At 38.0% G+C, this 21,763-nt stretch overlaps 1 protein-coding gene across 1 annotated transcript; it reads right to left on the bottom strand.

The window, feature by feature from the left end:
- Window positions 1-514: 514 nt before the first annotated feature.
- sh3d19 (SH3 domain containing 19) lies at window positions 515-20,697 on the bottom strand. Its single transcript, XM_015373660.1, has 21 exons — window positions 20,556-20,697; window positions 14,915-14,954; window positions 13,918-13,958; window positions 13,663-13,702; window positions 13,461-13,581; window positions 12,026-12,209; window positions 9,168-10,145; window positions 8,512-8,625; window positions 8,253-8,362; window positions 6,149-6,189; window positions 5,838-6,051; window positions 5,690-5,758; window positions 5,432-5,569; window positions 5,271-5,343; window positions 3,642-3,772; window positions 3,504-3,562; window positions 3,193-3,416; window positions 1,642-1,694; window positions 1,312-1,498; window positions 895-998; window positions 515-814 (listed from the first exon to the last, which is right to left on the bottom strand). Exons 1-21 carry the CDS (start codon window positions 20,632-20,634, stop codon window positions 704-706), a joined length of 3,111 nt encoding a protein of 1,036 aa, XP_015229146.1. The 5' UTR covers window positions 20,635-20,697; the 3' UTR covers window positions 515-703.
- Between the last annotated feature and the right edge of the window lie 1,066 nt (window positions 20,698-21,763).

Below are 21,763 nucleotides of genomic sequence, written 5' to 3' on the forward strand. Positions count from 1 at the left end.
TGTCTCTCCCCCTCCGCCCGAATCACTATCAGCGATATTTTGAAGCGTTTCTAAAGCCTGTTTCGCTGTTAGGTTTCTGCTGAACGCCACTTTTTCCATATTAGCCAAAAAGTTCTAGGTAGAATGTTGGTTGCTAGGCAACGAAATTTACAATGCAACTAATAGAGCCGTCAAAATGGCGGTTGTGGGGGATCGAGGTAGAATTAACCATATTTATTTTTTTACGTTTTAATTGTATTAAAAAAAAAAAAGTGAAAATGAAGGAAATTTAGAATCAGGAAAATTGAGTTAACATGAGCAACATAAATTTAATTTTGAATATAGTTCTTTCCCTTTAAAATCTCAGAACCATCAAAATGACGGCTGTGGGAGTTCTAGCGGGCCACATAAAATGACGTGGCGGGCCACATCTGGCCCGCGGGCCTTGAGTTTGACACATGTGCTCTAAGCTATTAGGCTATAGTTGTATGTGTAACAAAGGTTCAGTAGGTGGTGTAAGTGTTTAGTTCAGAAAAGGCAGAAAAGTTTTGGCAAACATCTTTAATATTTAAAATGAACATTTTAAAAAAATACTTAAATGATTTTGGAGAATATTTTCATAACTTTAAATACTGTTTTAGTTTTCATGCTTCCCAAATATGACTGAATACATATCCATCTTTACAGTTTTTTTCTGTGCTGCAGCTCTGCTGGCTATTAGGCATTAATCAATGACTTGCACATAGTTTTTAGGGACAAGGGCCCGTTTTCCCCTCAAGTCTCCCAGAAACCATTCATCGTCCACTGACTCCAGGTTGGTGATGACGTCCCCGACCTGTGTAGGGAGAAGATGAGAGGTGGGTTGGAGGCGGGTTCTGGAATAAATGGAAACATGCTACACAAATATCGCAGCACCTGGAGTGAAAGCTCCTCCTCACAGTCTGATGTGAAGCTATAAAGAGCCTTTCCTCTCACACAGCTAGCGGCTCCATATTGTGGGCTGTCATCCTGATGGTCTCCTGCTCAGGATGTACAGGAATGGTTGTTAAACACAGTGACCACAAGCTTGCTTACTGGTGCATATTTTGATGAAATAAAAAATGCAAAACTATATAAAAGGGCTACATTCCACCTCTATATCTGCTGTTTATCCACAGAACATGCAAATGTAATTATCAGTTCATCACATGATAAAATGCTAAACACAACTAAAGACACACTGAATATTGAGCTACGTGGATTTTTTTTCCCTTATCAAGCAGGAATTATTTAAGGTTGCAGAGTTTAAGCTTGATGTTTAGTTATTTACACCCAGCTGAGGAATGTCTGTACCTGATGAGAACTCGATGAAAGCCCTGGGGAACATGCCCTCTCTGCCATTGAGCCTGCCACTGCACCAATCCTCATTTAAATGCTTGGTAATCAGGATACAGTCATCCTTTCGAAACGAAAGCTCATCTGGCGTCTTTGCTGGATGATCATAAAGAGCCACTGCCCATTCCACGCTGGACCTTTCATCCTGTGGATGGAGGTCATGGAATGACAGGAAGAAATATTCAAATGTGTATATTTAGCTGTGATAATCCATCGATGTACTTCTTTAGCTACATATTTGCTAGCGTTATGTTTGTTGTTGTTTCTGCCTCTATAAATATTGGTTACCTGAACAGGTTTGGCAGCTTCTGGTTGTTCAAAAGGAGAAGGGTCCGTAAGGCCTGTTGATATAACAAATACATGAAGGAGAACCAAGTTTACATTTTACACCTAGGATCTTGAAGAGTGTCAGTCTGGTTCAGGTATCTCTTACCCGGCCTGTACATATGTAGGGCTTTTTCAAATGAGGAAACTTGACCAAGGCACTTTACACTACATTCAGTCGCATACACTGATGGTGGCAAGCTATATAGTAGCCATAGCTGCCCGGGGGCTCACTGACAGAAGCAAGGCTGCCATACACTGGTGCCACCTGGCTCTCTGACTATCATCAGTAGACAATACGGGTGAAATGTCTTGTACACAACACTGAAAGCCGGAGCTTTACTGTCAACCCCAACGATTTTAGGGCAAACTCCTACATCCGACACGACTTTCACCTGTCCACTGTCACTGACGCCCCATATACCCCGAATTTATTTGATTAATTGTCCTCTATTGAATTGGACTTCAAGGTCTCGGCTTATGTCTGGTTCAGACATGACTTTAGGTGAAGTCCAAGCAATTTCGTCAGGACAGTTTAAGTATAAAGCTGTGCAAAATGACACTTTTGAATAGTCTTCCCAAAGCCCAAATCTTAGCTCTATAGAAAATACATGAAAGATAAATGAAAGCTGGATAGAATGGCAGGGAATCTACAAGTTTAGAAAAGTCCTTTTTAAAACTACAATTATGTAAGGAGCATGAGGATAGTTGCGAAGAGCATGTCACCAAGTTGCATCTTGCAAAACATTTAACCCTTGCCCCCTTTGTAATTTCTACCCTATGTGGATATGAGAACTTTCAAACATTTGATGATCCCAATAACTATTTTAATTTGTTGTGTAATTAATCCTCTACAGAAAGAAAGTTGTTGTTAATTGATGTTGGAGGGAATGTACAACTAAGGTAAGCAGAAAAATTGAAGGTTTTACCTCCACGAAAGCCGTATGCGTTGTGCTTAATATTACAGAAAATATAGAAAAGAGTTTTTGTGTTTGTAAGCGCTTTTTGACATCACCCTCAGTGTTGTCCAGGCCTGTTTCATGATTTTATTGTTAAAATCATTCTGCTTAAGCATGGTAGAAAATCAATGCTTGACTTTCCTTTATTCATTTTCAAAGCATTTTTAAAATTATTACTATTACTTTTGTCCGACTCAGACAAAAGTATCAATAATAATTTTAAAAAGTTCAGTTATATCTGTGACCTTTTTGGCTTTTTCTTTCATTTAACAAGGTTATCTATGTGTGTGAATGAGATTCAGCAGTGTGCTCAGTGCGTTTTAGCGAGCGTGACATAGACTGCTGCAAATTTAAAAAGTACATTTGAGCGTTATTTGGAGTTTAGCACTGTCATGATGAGGGGAATGTGGAATTTGGTTGTTCCGCATTTGGAGCTGTTGTACCTCTTTCCAGAGGGCAGCAGAGAGAAGCGACTGATGTGGGTGGGAGAGTCATGGGTTGTTTCAAAAACAGCTTGAAAAAAAAGCACGTATTGCATGTTTTTATATTTTCTCACCTGGCAGCGCTATCCTAGCAGCCTGCTGCTGACTCGGGGGAGGAGGGAGATCCTCTATGATCTCCACAAAGGTCAAGGGGAAGATGCCAACATTGACGCCAATCTGCCCCCGAGCCCAGTCCTGTCCCACGTACTCCTCCAGCTGGATCACGTCCCCCTCTAAGAATGACAACTCGTCACTGTGCTCCCCCTCAAAGTCAAACCTGGCCACACATCTCGGACCACTGCAAGGGGTATTTCACACTTCCTATCAGAGCATCAGGGTTGTTTGTAAAGAAAATGCAAAGGCTCAAAACCGATCACAATAGTACCTGACAGAGGCAGGCTGTGTCTTTGCTTTCTTCTTGGGTAAAGGTTTTGGTGACTGTGACTGATTGGAATAGATAATCATCAGCAGCTTTTTTCATTTAATTATATTTCCCAACAATGGGTTTTTGCTTGAAACTTACCAAGATGGTAACATAATTGATGGGAAAGTAACCTGTAGATCCATTACAGGTCCCTAGGTACCACTCACTGTCCACTTGCTCCACCTCAGTCACAACATCTCCTGCTCTCAGACTCAGCTCCCTTGGACCTTCTGTAAAAACAACCAAAGACTTCTCATTTATAACAATTCATCACTTCTAATAGCAATGATTTACATAAATAAACCCAACTATATCCCAAGTAGAGCTCAACAATACATCAATAATATATGCAGTCATCACAGTATCTCTGTGTGAGATATTAATATCTCAAATGAGTATTTAAAGTACATAAATGTTGGCCAATACATTGCAAATGCAATGAACTTTCATCCTTTATGTCAATGTCTAACCAGTTGAACAGTCCCAATGTAAAGGATGCTCACACCTGTTACTGAACACGGAGGGAAGAAAGCAGAGATGAAAAAGAGAGAAAAGATCATGATTGCAATAACCGATATTAAAGCAACAATTTGTGATGTCAGCCCCAATTCAAAGCCAAGCAAAAAATCTAAAATGAAATGTTTTAAATTCTGACATGCTTTCATATTCAGCTCCCTTTACTTTGATAACCCTGAATAAAATCCAAGGAAAATCCAGACGTCTCCCAATTATTAAATTCTGCCTGTTTCTTATTGATTGGTTGATTTTATTGATCTCACAGTGGAAAAATGTGGTTGTTACATTGACTCAATAGTCAAAAGGAAGAAGAAGGTGCCGAAAGGAGGGAAAGGTGCTTGGGGTAAATACAGTATATACGGTGTGTCCACATATATATGACAGCTGAAGTCTCTGCGCTGTTCAGAGTACAATCTATTCTGTTAATGCTTTTGAAGCTTAATAGAGAACAACGGAGAGCAAAATTCATTATTAAAAAGAAAACAACAGACAGGTCTTGGAGAGCATTATGAGGGCTTTCCAATCAGTGATGATAAAAAAAAAAAATATACACACAGAGCTTGGTCTATTCTATCATCAGAGGATGGAAGAGTTTGGTACACCTTAGAGAGTCAACCATCCAGCATTCACACAGAGGGTTGAAATGAAAAACTATGGAGGAGCTTCAGACATCCACAACTCAGGAAGGAGATTCTATTGGCAAGCCATCAAATCTGGCCTTTATGCAAAAAAAGACAAGAGAGCAATTGCTAAGATATTCCAATTTGCAGTTTGCCAAGTGCCATTAGGGGAACACAGCAAACGTGTGAAAGAAGGTGCTTTGGTTAAATATGACCAAGATCAAGCTTCATAATAATGTTTGAAATGTTGAATTGGGGTAAAAAAAAATTAACCCTCTGTCCATGACCCTGAACTTTGCATCTTTATGTTGAACCATGTTTTTAGCATCACACTGTAGAAGGCTTCTGCAGGAACATAAAAGCTTGGAAAAGCTTAAAATAACATGGAAGAAGCTTAATATGATTCAGTCTACAGAAGACTTTAGTGCTGGGCTGAGGCTACTACTTTTGTGTTGATTTATTCAACAAATTCCATAACTTATCTTGAAGACTGGTTTGGATTTTGCAATATTATAGATATTTTAAGGGCTTAAAATACTGTGAATATTTAAATGTGATTCATTTCTGAATGCTGAAGAAACGAATGACTTGCCTGGATCAAAGTCATGCAAAGCTTTGACCTTAAGCCTGTCACTGCCTCCACCTGAAGCAGACGCCCCTCCATCCTGCAGAAAATGTTTATATTAGAGTTAGGTGGGCACAATATAGAGCCTACATGGCACAGATTCAATTTCTAACTTATTTCAACTTTACCTGTGGGTAAGACGAGTCTGAATCCAGAGGAGTTATGATTTTCATCCGAGACTTGTGGACTCTCCCCGTGGTTTCTCCAATTTGGCACTCAAATTCTTTGGGGTTAATCTTTTCCAGAAGCATAAGAACTTCATTTTTCTGTTAGTAACGGTACCAAAAAAAAAAAAAAAACATTAGGTTAATCTGCTTGACTAAGAGCAATGTTACGAGCGGTAATAATTTTTTTTTCTATAAAAAAAAAAACAATGTTTAAGCCACCTGAAGTGTCAGCTCCCCTGTGTTACTGCCATCAAAATCTGCAGATGCAATCCCATGCGGTAGTGGAAGCTAGTGACAGAAGTTCATATTTGAAAATGCTCTAAGAAAGCAGAAACTTAAATAAATTCAAAGGCATTATTTTTCTCACTATATAATTGTTGTACAGGCGGTGACCTGGACTGGGCCTTGGAGGCAACACCAGTCCTTTTTTGGTGGGCTTCTGCGACTTTAGTTTTGGTGAAGGTTGCTGCGGTGCTGACTGAGATCGACCACATGCCTGGAGGTTAGGTGGAGGAGGTCTTCCTGGGCCTGCTTTTGCTGGAGAAGGGCAGGGTGGGATGGCTTTCTTCATACTGGGCTTCCTTTAACACAAAACCATCAACAGTGCTGAATTACAGAGCATTTTTTTTTTTTATTTTGTTAGATCCATATAGCTCTTATAACAGTTTATTTTCTTACCTTGGTGGAAGCGGTGGCTCTGGACCTGTACTGAAAGTGTTCTGCAAAAAACAAAACAAAAAAACACCATAATACATTCCAGGTACTACTAAGTAATCTGCTTATGGAGCTCCAACAATGTTTTTTTTTTATTTTTTCTGAAAGCAGAGGAAATGAAGCAGGGAAGATTTTCAGCTACAGTGCAAGAGAAGATTTGCTATATAGAAAAAAAAAAAATCTGATCAGCTTTTTAAAGGGATAGCCAGAACTTTTAAATTCAGAATCTGTTAAGAGGTAAACCATCAGAATCTGCAGAGCATAACTTTCTTTTTATTGCTTTCAAATCCACATTAGTTGCTTCATATGTCGGATGCTAAAAGCTAGACAAGCCCAAGACAAAGTTGACACCTTACATCTAAAGAAAAAAGCTTAAATCTGGAAAATTGTTACAGCCATTAATGAAGAGAGATGGAGGTGGGAAGCTGTGCATTACTAGAGATCTTTCTGTATGGTTTGAAGTGAACCATTTCTTTGGCATAAACAGAACCATTTTGCAAAAGTTCATGTAGGTAGTCTGACTTAAAGTACTATAGATCTTTTGTTGTCAGATATTTCTTTGAAGCTCCTGACTCCGTTTGCGGTCACATAGCCTTTGGCTTTTATGTAAAAAGCTGCCTAGTGCATTTTTTGAAAATTATAAAGCGGTTAAAAAGTTATGGAGAAAGTTTCTGGAGGCCAGGGTTGTTTTAACCTGGCAGAGTTTCCCTTAAGTCTTGGCCTTTTTTTATACTAGCCATCAACTTCCATCTGTGGGACCACCAAACCTTTGAGAAGAAATCCCCAAACACTTATCTACTCAAGAAAAGATATTAACTGCTTATAGACTTTAAAAATATTTTTCTTTCAAACTGCCTTTTCAAACCATCCTGTCAGGACTCTGCCTTTCAAGAATGGCACAGGAAAGGGATTGTACATTTCAAAGATAAGTTCATAGACAATAATTTGACATAATTTGAGCAGCTCAGTGAAAAGTTCAACCTCCCTAAAAGTCTAATTTATTCAGGTATCTTTAGGCAAGCATTTTGTTTCTCAGACGGCCACAACAGCAGCAGAACTCAGCTTTGTTGACATGGTCCTCTCTATATACCCACTTAAAAAGGGAATCATTTTGGCTCTGTATGGCAAACCTTTGGATCTTAGGAGTGCCCCAACAGATAAGCTCAAAACAGCAAGGGAGGACTTGGGTTTTCCTATGTCATAGGATACTTGGGGTTCTATACTCTAATTGATTAATTCAACCTCCTTCTGTGCATGTCACTGTTTAATTCAGTTTAAAGTGGTACATAGGGCTCATATTTCGAAAGCAAATCCTCCTCCGTATGCCCAGATGTAAGTCCACATTGTGTGAAATGTAATTATGCGATGGCCTCTCTCATTCACATATACTGGTCCTGCTCAGCCCTTAAGAAATACTGGACAGAGGTTTTTCATACACTCTCTTGGGTGTTAAACATCAAATTAGACACAAACCCATTAACAGCTTTATGTGGGGTTATGGGAGGGGAGAAAGTGTTAACTATAGCAAAACAACGCCAGTTATCCTTTGCCTCCCTTTTGGCTCCGAGAAGCAAGTCTGCTCAGGTGGAAGGATGCTTTCCCTCCCTCCCATGCTCAATGGCTGGAGGATATCATGTCTGGAGAAAATTAGACACTCATCACTACAGCATTCAAATAAGAACTTTCAGAAGATGTGGGGGCCCTTTTTAAAACAATTCCAGACCCTTTAAAGGTTTGGCCCTTGAATACAGCTGAGCCATGCAGCGCATTTGTTACACACTCTGAGATTTTGGTCTAACAGGGATTTTTAAAAGAACTAGTAACCTGGCAATGGCATGAAGGGGATTTTTTTGGACATCGTTCGATTTATTGATTTACTTTTTTTTGGTTCGTTTTTTCCCCCGTTTGTTTTTATACATTTCATTGTGCATGGAGTGATTGATATGTATCCATCTCATGTCTCTGTAGCGACTATCCAGCACTGCACATTTGTTATAATGTGAAAATGTCAATAAAAATATTTTGATAAAAAAAAAAAAAAAAAAAAACTATGTGAAGTAATTCTCACCTGAAAAGACTTCGATGGTGTAAGGCTTTGCTTATAGCTCATCGAGGAGTTCATGGAGCCTATGGGACTCTTAACTGGGACAGGAGGAGCACCACCATCCTGATAATTATCTGATATCGAGGAGAGATTGATCTTTATTCAAACATACAATAAACCCATGGATCTTTCATAGTTTATAAAAATTGGTTAACAGTAAGAAAATGTAATGTATAATCAAAACGTCTGCTTTGGATGTGTTATATTGAAGCTCCACTCTCACCTGCAACCCCCTTGCCTGGAACCCTGATGGTGGTTGGTCTTCTTGCAGTACCTTGTCTTTTAGCAGAGCTTCCACTGCTGTCCAAACTAAACTGAGGGATAAGTGGGGCTTTTCCTGAACAAAAGAGAAAGCTGAACTATTAAACAGATCTTAGATATTTTTGATCAGGACCTGTCATTTAAATCTCATATCAAAGAGGTTTCTAGCATTTCCTTCTTTTAACTGTGGAATATTGCAAAAAGTATAGATATCCTGTCCAAGGGTGATGCTGGGAAACTAGTCCATGCATTTGTTACTTTAGGATGTACTATTGTAATTCTTTACTATCAGGAAGTCCACAAAGTTAAAGCCTTCAGCTGATCCAAAATGCTGCAGAGGTTATCTTGAGCAATCTCTATAGTTGCTAAAGGTTTATAGTGCTGGAGGACTTAGGGACCCCTTTTCATCGTTTTTGCCAGGGGGCCAATTAATTGAGTGAGCTACACCAATTTTCCCAAGGTGGCCCTTTATTTAGCCAGAAGTGTGTTAATGATAAAAATCCATGTATTTTTATTAGTGAAACATGCTGGTGAACAGATAACTGGCCCTTTAGTGGATTAGAGAAAACATTAGCCTACATTTAAACAGTATGTTTACCAGAAATAAATGCTACTCACTCGAAGGGGTGAACATGTTCTCGTTCTGTGCGTACACGTTGTGATTGTTTAAGTTCAGGTTGGGTTTGAGAGGTTCTTTGAATGGTTTCACTGGAGGTAAAGGTGGGGATGTTACCCTCTCCTCTTCATGAATGCTGTTGGATCTGGTCAACCCAAAGGGCCGTGATTGATTTGGCAGACCCCCATTGCTGTGTAAAGCCTCCAGCTCTTGTCTTACAGAATGCCCCACTGGTTTTGTAGGAGGCTTGGGTCTTGTTGTTGGTTCTTGGTTTTGTGAAGCTGCCATGTTTTGACTGGGGCCATTTGTACGTGGAGGTTTGACAGCTACTGACGGTTTTGAAGCCACTGGAGGTTTGAAGGAGGCCCTCCTTGGTGGAAGGTCAGGGGTCACTGGTTGGGACCTATTTTCTTCCCCAGTACCAGATTGGCTCTCAAAAGCCTGGATTCTGGCACTAAGTTTTCGATTATTGTTGTTGGTGCTCATTGCTCCATCAGCATCTTCATCCAGTAATTCCTCAAAAGATTGGTCAATGAAATACCTGCTGTCTCCAAATGTGTTGCCTTCACTATAGACTCTCAGCAATTCCTCTAAATACTCAGTAGTGGGCACCTCCTGTGAATGAGATTGAGATGTGTCACAGTTTTCTCCAAGTGTAATTGATTGCCTCTCCTCCTCTATTATTGTTTGTTGGTGCAGTTTTGTTCGAGGGCGTGCAACTGGTCTACTTTCTAAGTTTGAAGCAGCAGTAGTGACAGAAACAGAACTGTCAGACTGACGGTTTGTAGAAATGTTCCAGTGCACAATGACAGATTTATGCTCGGAGGCTGTGTTCTCAAATCCCCTTAAATCCGGATCACAGTCCCAATTCGAACCCTTTGTACTTGTGGGTTCTGGTGTTTTTCTTGCAATCTTGATGCCTCCTTTTGCGTCGGATGCTTTTGTCAATGAAGACCTTGGAGGCTTATTGGGCTTTTTGGCTAAAAACAAAGAAAATCACAAAAGTTTTTGTGTCAGTAGGTACTTTACACAAGAGACCACAAAAATCAAATGTGGGTACATCTTAATGTCCCTCCCATGTGATTCCCCTAACTCACATTTTAATAACAACAAACACATAAGTTACCATAACTATGCAGACAACACACAGCTTTACATTATGATCAGGATTAAAATCTGGTTGTTGTGATGGACTCCTCTCTAGGATTAAATGCCTAATGTCTCTGCAGGATCTTAACAAAAGTAATTAGTGTGTTTATCATTAGGTTTGATTAAAAAACAAAAAAACAAAAAAAAAAAAAAAAAAGAAAAAATGATCAGACAGCCACAGTTGATCCCGGACGGTCTTATCCAAACCTTCACCACTACTGACAAAAACACCACAGTTTCGAAGTCTCAGAGAATGGACTTTAAAATCCATCTATTAGTCTATAAATCACTGAATCGTTTGGTACCAAAATACATCACAGACTTCTTGTCAGTGTATCAACCACCCAGACCTTTAAGATCTTGCTCCTGTCTACTCCGGATAGAAGCATACATGTAAAAGCAGCTTTTAGTCGCTTCTCTCAAAACCTATATAGGTGCTGCTGAAACCCTAATAAGTCGCTTACGATATTTAAGATTCAAAATCGTATATGTGTAGATTAGCTTTTGACTATGTTCTCTAAATATTAGTCAAACTTTGTAATCCAACTATTTATTAATCATTTGATTCTTTCTTTAGAAATATATATCTTGCAATACTACTTTAAATCATAATCTTTGCAATAATACTTCCCTGTCTCTTTTCCTATTATGTACAGCACTTTAAACTGTCCTGCTACTAAATTGTTTTATATGAACCAACTTGCCTTGACTTAAGAGCCCAAAAATAGCCAGTGGAATAATCCTAATAACTGAAATGAACTAAATTAAGTAAACCTATTAAGCTGCACTGCAACCAGAAAAATGCAATCAAAATAGATTTTTGAACAATTTAAATCAACGATGGAGCTTATTATATTTATCTATAACAAAGAACGGCATATTTGAAAAATCAGGTACAGCTAATTTTGATGATTAAAGTGTACCACTGATGAAAAAGCTACAATTCAGTCTGCACAGAATACCTCTTTATTCCGTGGGGCCAAAAAAACAACAACAATTTTAATGCAAAAGCGTTGTGACCATAGTATGACTAACCTAATCAGGGAAGATCACTGAATAGACAGTGTTCCAGGAGAGAGGCACCATCAACCAGAAGGACAGTAGAACAAAGCAGTTAACTGCATGAGCTCATCATTTATAAAGCACCTAGCATATCAATGGAAAAATAAAGTGTGATCAACCAACATTGATAACAGCACTCAGAGATGATTAGAAACTAAAATCCTTTCAAAAACTGGGGAGAAATTCAAAGTTGGAATTGCTTCCAGAGCGATCTCACAGGGAGCTTTAGAGAACTTCATGGCTCCCTCTGCCAGTAGGCTTCATGGAGATTTTTTTAGTAAGACATGGCTTCATGTCTTACTGGGAAAATGACCAAAATCAATACTACCTGCTTAATCACCATGATGACTCCTGACTGGCAAAGATCTCAGAGAATCAAAATTTTTTGAGTAGCGTCAAGAGGAAAATGTGAGACACCACAGCTAAAAAAGCAGATGAGCTATAGGTCACTAATTAAGAAACTCAGGATTTTTAAAGCATGTTGGCAGAGCCACAGGTTAATCCCCTTCTGCAGTAATGCTGAAAATATTTCAAAAGAAGGCATGAGTGCAGGTACTTCACTTTAAATGCATATACTTTTCAGAAAACTTTTTTTTTTGCATTAAAGGTAATTTTATAAAAGTTAATGAGATGTTAGAATTAGCCTCACCTGTAGGGATTCCCTCTGCATCTGAGCAGGTGGCACTGCAGGGTGAATCAGTGTGGTTCCTAACTGGGTCAGAATGTGCTCCAGATGTAGACCTGCAGATGCTCTGACGTGGTGCAGCAGTGGGTTTGGCTTGGTGATCTCTCTGTGTTTTCTCTTTAATCACCTGGTCATAGGATGGTGGGGGCTGGGCCATGGACAAGAGTAAAGGGTTTCATTCATTTGCAATGATATTTTACACTTGTTTAACATTTTAACTTGTTTTTCATTTTTATCATCTCAAAGAGTCTTAAATTTAACTGAAAAAGGCACGTATAGGTAGATAAAGTTTAAAACTGTTAATAGCTACGTGTCATTTTCATTAGCCTATATGAGATATCTTTATACCTGGTGCTATTTAGTTCTTTGCAATCAAAGTTTTTATTTTATTTTTTATTTATCTTTAGAACAGGCACATTTAAAAGAAATCCCTTTCTTGGGGTCCTGATAACTAGTTCTTTTTTGTCTAGTACCTGAACAGTCTTAAGTTAACAGTTTTTTTTTTGTTTCTGTAAAGCCAAATTAACTGTGGCTTAGAGAACAAAAGGGCATAAAAAGCCTGACAGCAACAGCATAGTTTAGGGCAGGGGTCTTCAACGTTTTTAAAGCCAAGGACCCCCAAACTGATTGCAAGATGGAGCGGGGACCCCCTAATTATATATATTGTATGAAATTGTGTCATATCAAACTGGTCCTACAGTCACTCTATTCCAGATGGAGTAATGTAACGAAAGTAATTTCTTCCTGGGAGTGTTAAAGTATTTCTGATTCTGATTCCTGGTTGATGGGACAGGTGTTGTGAATGAAACGGTGCCCAGCTTAAAAGAGCTCCTGTGTGTCGCTGAATGTGTGCATCGATGACTGAAAGACATCTTCTGCTTTCATTTATCTGTTTACTACAGTGTGTTGAATTCATGTTAATGTGTATTTAAAGACATTTTAATTAGTGAAAAAATTGCAGGAGGGAATAAAAAAAAAGTAATCAACCAAGACTTTCGCGACCCCCATGCAGTACCTCCGCAGACCCCCTAGGGGTTGCGGACCCCCTGTTGAAGACCTCTGGTTTAGGGGGTTAAAGAAATCGCCATTCTTTTGGGACTTGTGTCATTCTTTCGTAGATTCATGGAGACATTTTTTTATTTTCCAAGAAATTACTTTCATTTTCAGTACTGTTGATCTGATACCTTGAGTTTTACATTGAGACTTGATCATTCTTTTTTCCCTTAAATGTACATAATGAACATATCCTATAGAGGTTGAGTAAAGGAAGCAGTCCAAAAACAAACTTTAAATCATGAGACTGACATGGCTCCTTAGAGTTTAAAAATGAAATATACAAACAGTATTTTGTGGGAAAAAAATGGTTTTACACTAAATATAAGCCTGAGATAAAACCTACCTGTGAAACAGCCTGGATGCCAGCGCACCAGTCTGCTTGAGGTGGAAAAACCACAGGGCCTCCAGTGAACCAGGTGTTTCTGGCTAGAGGTTCCACTGAGACAATGGTGATGTTCGGTCGCCTAAAGGACAAATCAGAAGAGGTTAAATTAACCCCAATGAGCAAACAACACCAGCAAGATGTAAAGGAAAGAATTATTTACCTCCTCTCTGTTCTGCTGTCGTTCTGAGAATTTGATCTAGCTGGAAAAAGAAATGAAACTTTTTTAACTTTCATTCGTTTGTTTTTTTTATAAAAACAACCGTTATATTTTTTAAATCTTTAACATTTCAAAGTTTAACTTAATTTAAAAAAAAGAAAACTGAAATGTTCGCAAAGATACAGTTTGTTAAAAAAATCCAGCTTCTAACTTTTAATAAAAAACATTTCCCAGAGATATATAACAATAAAAACATACTTCTCTTGAAAGCAGCTCGTAGAGAAGATAGCGGCCCTTGACTGAAAAAAAAAAATATAGAAGCAAAACATTTTTAATCATTCCTGGGTGCACTATAGAAAGATACAAGCAAAGAAGTAGGACAATCAAAAAACAATATATCTATATTTTAGGAACAAGTCATTATAATAATTGCTCCGTGTGTCACAATAAGAAAGAAAAAGGCAATAATACAAAAAAAAAAAAAAAAATCCTACTTTTGGTATTTATTTTTTAGAGGAATATCTTCAATCATTATGTACGCTAAATGTTAAATTATTAGGAAATATTGTGCTGAAACACAAATATGCTTCCTGTATTTTAATAGCAATGAATCAAAAAACCATTAAAACTGCTTCACTTTCCACAAACGCTGTGCCTTTAATTAGACTCAAGCAGTTTAGATACAACATGCACTGCCTCAGTAAATGTAAAAACTTTAGATAAATCCATTACAGAAAAACTCCTTTCTGCATCACTGAAGCTCTGCTTAAATCACAGTTCTTTAACTCTCAGAGTTGAAAAATCTGGTCTCAGAGCCTTTCATAATGAAGGCAGAGGAGGTTAAGTTAATGTTTACAAGCTGCCTCATCACCTCAGTGATAGGTACGTCCCCTGATAGACACAGCATCATTATTCACACCTCCTCATTAGGAGTAGGAGGAGGGAAACCATCTGTGGGGAAAATACCATGGTTGACCTAATTGATCTGAAAAGCTGTAAACACCGAAATCTAAAGTCTGCAAAGGCATTGGGTTAATCTGTGGTTTGAAAGTGGTCTCCAGGCCTGTCTGATGTTCACACGGAGATTATTGGTCTGATTAGAACAAGCTGTGGGTGAATGAGCAGCATGTCGGTTTTTCTCTACAGCTGCATTGTTGCATCTAATCATGAACCACACCAACATGATTCTAACCTAACAGCTCCTGGCTCAGAAATCCAGTCCTCCTAAAGTCAGCTTTAAAAAGTAATGACATACCTGCAGGGCAGGTGACAGGGTTTGGCTCTTGCAGTTAAATCTAGAGAGAAAAACAGAGGTGCATCTTTTATCAGTGCCATTCATCAACATAATTATTTTGTCTTCTAGTGTCTATCAGAATCAGGGGTCATGGAGGAAATATGTCCTGGATGGAAAGCAAAATATCACAATTTTCAGTGACAGTCCACTGCTTATTCTGGATGATCCCCCTGTGATGGTCACATGGTCAGTAACCCCACACAACACCACTTTTTCATAAGTTTTTTTTTAATCACAGTAGCATAAATATATTGGTTTGTTTTTGACAATTTTGAAGACATTAGTTCCAATTCTAGCACGCACATTTGGTTAACTTTTGTTTATTTAATTTTGTCAAATGCTTAATATATTTTCTGCTTTCTTTTCTGGTGCTGTGGGAGTGCAATCAACTGGGAGAATGTGGCTGACATCATGGACTGATTGGGTGGTACCATCTAGAGTTCCACTATGGGGGAAGACCATGGACTCCACATTTTAAAATATGTTGCATAATTTCTTCTTCTTACTTTTGTGATTTGCTCATTTTGTTAATTTGTATATTGATTGTTATTTAAGTTTAATCCTTAAGCTAACTGTTTAGTTATTTTTTTTGTTAATTTGTTGTAGATGTTCTCCCTACCTCTTCCTCAGTGTGTCAGTCTGGTCTGATCAGCCAGTATTTAAGTCCCCTTTGTTTGCTGTGTGTCAGGTCAGTTTTTTTGTTTGTTCAGTTAGTTTGAGGTTTCATATGTTTGAACTTAAAACTTTTTGCCCTTAGTTAATTTCTTCATTTGACCTCTTTTAAGGGCCCTGAATTTTTTGTTTGGATTATTGCTACTTTGGGGAAATAAAACCCAGTTTTTTGACAATCACCACTGTGTCCTCATGCTTGGCTGGCTCGGTCCCTCACACCCCCTAATTTTTATATTTTTTATTTTTTTGGCCACGTTTCTAAAGGAGAAAGTCTTTGGATTGAACCAAAGCTCTATATCTCCTCTGGCATTTGATTCTCCAGATTTTATTGGAGAGTGTGGCTGAGAAGAAGGATGTCTGAATATCATTACCTCTCCTAACCCATCTTGGATGAGCAGATGGATCATCCATGGTGTGCAGTTCCTATGAGGTTAACCCAGATAATAAAGCAAAAATGTAGCCCTAATCTAATTGTTTCACGGTCATGTTCAGGAAACAAGTTTAAGATAATTAGAGTTTTGTTTCATTCTGCTAGAAGCAGTTTTTAGATGTTTTTTGGCCATAAAGGGATAGAGATGGTTAGTGATAATACTCAGCTAGACTGTAGCATTTAAATGAAGCAGCCTGGCCTGCAGACCAAGGCAAGAGCGATCCACACTTTGTTGTTGCTGACCCCATCATCTGTATGGTGCAGCTGGAATGAAGCCTCAACAGACCAAGAAACATTTTCCAATCTGAAAAACATGCAGCCTCTGTTTCCTGTTCTTCCAGTTCACAAACAAAAGCGCATCCAGTGAGGGCTTCTGCTGCTCATCAAGTTAAAGGGTTTTTGATTTGCACACCTGTTTGTATCTCTGGTTATTATATTTGGATATTCATGATTCTGTTGCTCATCTATTATCCAGTGCAGCGGTGCCCTAGTCATGCACCCCTGAATCAAATGAGGGGCTCGTTACCAGGCCTCTGCTGAGCTAGATTCAGGTTTGTTGCCGAGGAGATGCATCTAAAAGTTATAGGATGAGGACGGGACTGGGGCACCCCTGATCTCTCACCTAACATCATTTTGGTCATTTTATCTGCTCAGCTGCTGCTAGTGTGAGATGTTTCCATTCTGGACTGTTCTTTAAAAACCAGAGATGCGATTGTTGGTGGAAATCCCAGTAGATTAGGATTTATCAAGTCCTCAGGCAAACCCATCTACCTCTACCATCAACCCTGACATGTTCAAAGTGACATATCATCTCTTTACTGCCCTGAAACTTACTTTAAACTTTATCATCACTGAGTCTTTAAGCTTTATTTAATGATATATTCCCTCACCTTACATGGTAGGCTTTTATAGGCCTGCTAAGTTAAAACAAACTTTTAGCGATAATAATATAACAGCCTACATTTACAGTCTAAGGTTTTTAATAAAGACACCAGATAATGTTTTAAACAGCTTAAACTCCCACCAAGCGATCTGCTAGAAAACACTGATGAACTTCATGAATTTTTTTTACTTGATTGTTTCAACAAGAAATACAAGAGCCTTGATCAAACCAGCTAGGGACAAAATGTGGAAGAACCAGTTCACAGCTATATTTTAAGCACTCTGATATTTTCTAATGCAATTTTGAATTGTGGTATGTGACACGTCTTACAGAAACAAGGATATTTATAAAAACAGTAACATCAAAAAACAAAATAAAGAGGTCTTTGGAGAAACAAAGGTAAAAAGCCTTTTCTAGGTAAGGATTGAAGATGAGGCTGGTAACACCTGCAGCTCCATACGTCACAGCAGTCAGATCCAGCCATCACACCTGTTACTTATTGACAGTTAGAGCCACAGCCTTGCTGATGAAAGTTACACTTTAACACGTTCAGGAAAAACCTTCCTGACCTTCCGCCATAACAAACTAGGCTTTAATATTTGAACATTTCCTATGGTGTCTCTTTTTAACACCAGCAGAGCTGTTTATCCTAGTGTGGGCTCATCACTGCTAAACGATACAACTCACTGATCACTTTTCTGATGCTCCTACCTGTGAGCTGCTAAGGGAATCTTCACCCTGAGGATCCTCCAGTAGAGATCTGTCCCTCCAGGTTTGTTTCAGTGTGACAGACAACTTGAAACTGGCAGTGACGCTCCAGCTCACACAACAGAAAGAAAAGAGGGACGTCCTTATCATGATTCTAAGCTCCTGTGTCTACCTGGCTAGTCAGGTGAGCTGGAATGTGGTCTTTCAGGAAGTGAATACTGGACCAGGCAGTGCAGCTTCGTCACTGCTCCAGAATGCACAGGAGGTGTGAACGATTTTCAGGTTCTTCTGCATCAGCCATGGCTTTGAAACACCATGATGAATTAATTTGGCGGTTTGGGGTGTGTTCTTATCTAGAAAGCTATGAAATCACACGACTTTGTTTGGAAGAGAAACTAAGCAGCACTAGTAAGGTTTTTGCTCATTTTATTTGTGCTATCCTGCGATGCTGCTTGGAACAATGCTAAAGTACAGGCAAGAAAATAAAAATTATTTGCCAAGTTAACCAAAAGACAAACATTTTATCCATCAAACCATCTTAATTGCTACTTATTTGGTCTCTTCAAACATATACTTTAATTTTCTTTAGACTTTCTCTTATTTTATTTCATATTAAGTATTTGACCTCAATTAAGTTCTACAAAAATGAGAAATCCAGGCATAAAAATAACTAAAAACAATATTGGCTCTAAAAAACTATCCACAGCAGAACCTAAAAAGGTGCATATCCTACAGCAAATTATCCATTGCATGCTGTACGTCCCACTAACAGCTTTCAGGAACATCAATGTTTGTCTTCTCTCATCAATCCAATAAAAGAAATAGAATAAACTGTGTATTAGAGACAACATGCTTTTAGTGCTGGATCCAAATCAGTTGTATTTACCTGTACCTCCTCCCCTTCATCTCCTTATTCTTTGGGGTTGGTAAAAACCTGAAGGCATACATTACCCTTATCAGGTCTGGATTAACAATTGTGACGGTTTAGTATCTTGAGTGTGTTTATGTACACAGCCTACTAGAGGATCAAGATAAAACATTGATTAATAATTTGTACTTGTTTGTCCTGTTTTCTAGTTTCTGTTTTTCATCCTCCCTACACCACCTACAATTCACTGTATTATGCTTTTGTGCTTTAAAGTGTATAATTAATACCTGTATGCTTATATTTTAGCTTTGTTATTATTTATTTATTTTATTTTATTTCGAACAGACAGTAAAAACAATCAAGAAAGAAAAAAAATTTGAATGAAACAAACTTAAGAATGAAAATATAAAACAAATTATTTTGCCCATGTGACATGTAAATTTTATATTTAGTTTTGTTATTAATCTTTGGTTCTTTCTGCTCATTCATCAGGTTATTATTTCTTGATCTAATGGTAACTTCTAGCACTCCTGCTTTTATGGCTGACTGTTAGGGGGAATGAGTAAGGAGGCTTAGCAAATTAATAATCTTAAAAAAAACAGAAAAGCATCTCTCTGATAATGGTAAAGGTATCTTAGCAAAAATATGTCTGAAAAACGTTTAAAAAAAGGAAACAAAGCTGAAAAACACCCAAAGTCTAGAAGAATTGATAGTTTTCCTCTTTAAAAGACAGGAAACTCACTCTGGCTCCCTAGAAACAAAACATGTAGACATCCACAGCTGATTAAACTTTTATACAACAGGGGGAAACAAAACTGATATTTTGAAAACCCCTGTCAGACTCTTTAAAAACCCACAGATGTAAATAATTCTACAATGTTACATCATCTCCAGAAAATACAACCCAAACACAGAGAGAGAGAGAGAAGCTGCTGAAATCAGCAGGGACAGATTCCCTAAACAGCCTCGCTCTCACTTCAACACATGCTGACATTACTCAGCGCTGCAGCAGCAGCCACAGAGCAGCTGGTGGAAGCTGGCGACAAAAGGAACGTTGGAAAAACAATCTGTTTCTGTGTCACAGCTGCTCTGCTCCATGAAGCTGACCAGCTTTACTGTAAACACAGAGCTTTGAACACTAGAACAAGACTCTAGTACATAGAAAGCACAGGGTCTGCAGCTAGTTTGACCCAAAAAAGCAGACAACAATCATACTGCTCTCAGCAATTATAGGTTAAACGACATTCATCTTTGCAACACTTCTTTTAAAGCTAACTTATTCTTAGAATTGCATATACAGCTCTGACTGTAATTTTGGTCAAATTTAGGATGCAAATTTTAAAATGAGAAACACATATTTTCCTGTTTGTTTTATATATATATATATCTTCTGTTGTCTTCTGTTGTCTTCTTCTGATGTCTTCTTATGTTTGTGTGCCACAGTGAGACAAGAAATCATCATATTCTAATCAGATGGACTTAAAAAGAGAGGTTTAATTAACAGAATGTTCTTTTTAAGATAAGTTAGTCGGAAACTTTAGGATATTAACTGGGAACCAGTGAGATTTTAAATGATTTATAATGTAACATTAACATTTTTGTTGTCAAATATTTCAGGAATGATAACAGTGTGAGATTATTCTCCTACAAATGTCTGAAGGAGAGAAAAGCTGCATATTTTAAGTTACAGTAGCTCATCACACAGTAGGCCTGTCAGCTCAGGAGACATCTGAATGGATGAGTTCAATCAGTGCCATCAGGTAGAGGAGAGGAAAACTATTGAGAGGCAAAGGCTAGACCAAGGAAGGATGATTTTCTTTACAATATTAGTAAAGAAAAAAAGGAACATATAGGATATTTTCGGTCTTGATAATGTAAATATTCTCAGACAAATTCCACTTTAAAGCTTTAGATCATGCTTAACTGATTGAAAACTTTACAAAGTGTGCATGTTGCTACATAGAAGAAAAGGCTTCTTTTCTGTTCCCTTCATTAATGCTGAATTGTAGATTCTAGAATATTTCAGTCATTTAACGGCTACCTGTTGATTGAATTCTGTCCTGCAGAGTTCTTCGCTCTTCTTCTTCATCCTCTTCTTTACACATGGTCTCTGGCATCATCTCGTTTTGAAAGGATTTAAGATACTAAACATATTAAACAAAAGTATCTGTTGTTCCTTATCCACTCTTAATAACACCTCTATTGGATTGTGTCCCCCTGTATCCAGAGAAAGCATGTTGCTGCTGCGACAGCAGGCGGCTCTTTGTGTGTAGGGAGAGCCCACTGATCCTGGATGTGTGAGAATGTGCACAGTCAGAGGTCTACGGTTTACAGGCCAGTTTAGTGTTAGGCTAAGGGATGTGTTGCTCTCTCACATTCAGTCAGACAATAAAATAAAAAAGGTTAAATATAAACCAGAATTGTCTTAAAAGTCAGCATTGTGGTTGACAAACTCAACACAAAACTAAAACATTTACCATAAGATTTTTTTTTATGTTTTGAAAGGCTCAAAATGTTATGTTAGTTTGAGATTTAGGAACACAAAATGCAATCCAAGGTTTTGGTTTAATGTTTTCCATGCAACTCACTATTATTTTTACTGTAATAATGGATCTGGAGAAGCCTCTGACTGAAAACACTTTCTTGTTATTACGCAGTCTGATGAAGAAAATACTCAAGGTTGACTATGAGGTTCTTAAATTCATAAGGAATTAGTTTTAACACAATCGTCTCCAGAGGTAAAGAGTCAGCCTTAATCATCTGTTTGAAGCTTCTTTAAGTCATTTGATCTGATGCTTTTGATCTGATGGCAGAAGAGATCAAACTTTCCACAACAGACTTATACAAGATATATAGCATCTTGGTGCAAAGCTGAAACACTTAATTTTCCCCTTCCATCCCCAGTCTCTTTTGTTGGAATGGCCTAGCTATGTGTTCAAGTGCATGTAAACATTTGGAGAGAATTTAATGAACATGTTGATCAGATTAATTAAATTTAGTTGTTGAATTAATACGATGGATAATTTTTTTATGCACATTTCAAAAACATTGAAAATATGGTGAGAACTGAATATATTTAAAATATTAAAGTGTATGTGAAATTAATTTAACACACAGCTTCAAATCCCACTTTAAAAATGTTCAGGATGTATTTATTTAACTATTTGTTGCTGCCATCTGGGTTAACTCATTTAATTATTCTAATATTTAGTTAAAAAAATGATAGTTAATACATAGTAGCATTAAATG

This window comes from Cyprinodon variegatus, unplaced genomic scaffold (assembly GCF_000732505.1).
Source record: "Cyprinodon variegatus isolate N-32 unplaced genomic scaffold, C_variegatus-1.0 Scaffold90, whole genome shotgun sequence".
Lineage (NCBI taxonomy): Eukaryota > Metazoa > Chordata > Actinopteri > Cyprinodontiformes > Cyprinodontidae > Cyprinodon > Cyprinodon variegatus.

Bases quoted from the DNA above. Each gene is read 5' to 3' on its own strand.
- sh3d19 (XM_015373660.1), bottom strand. From the start codon at position 20,634: ATGATGCCAGAGACCATGTGTAAAGAAGAGGATGAAGAAGAAGAGCGA. The intron at 6,052-6,148 runs GTAAGAAAATAA...TTTGTGTTAAAG, and splicing joins GAGCCACCGCTTCCACCAAG to GAAGCCCAGTATGAAGAAAG. The intron at 3,773-5,270 runs GCAAGTCATTCG...TTGTTTTTACAG, and splicing joins TTTGCATGACTTTGATCCAG to AAGGTCCAAGGGAGCTGAGT.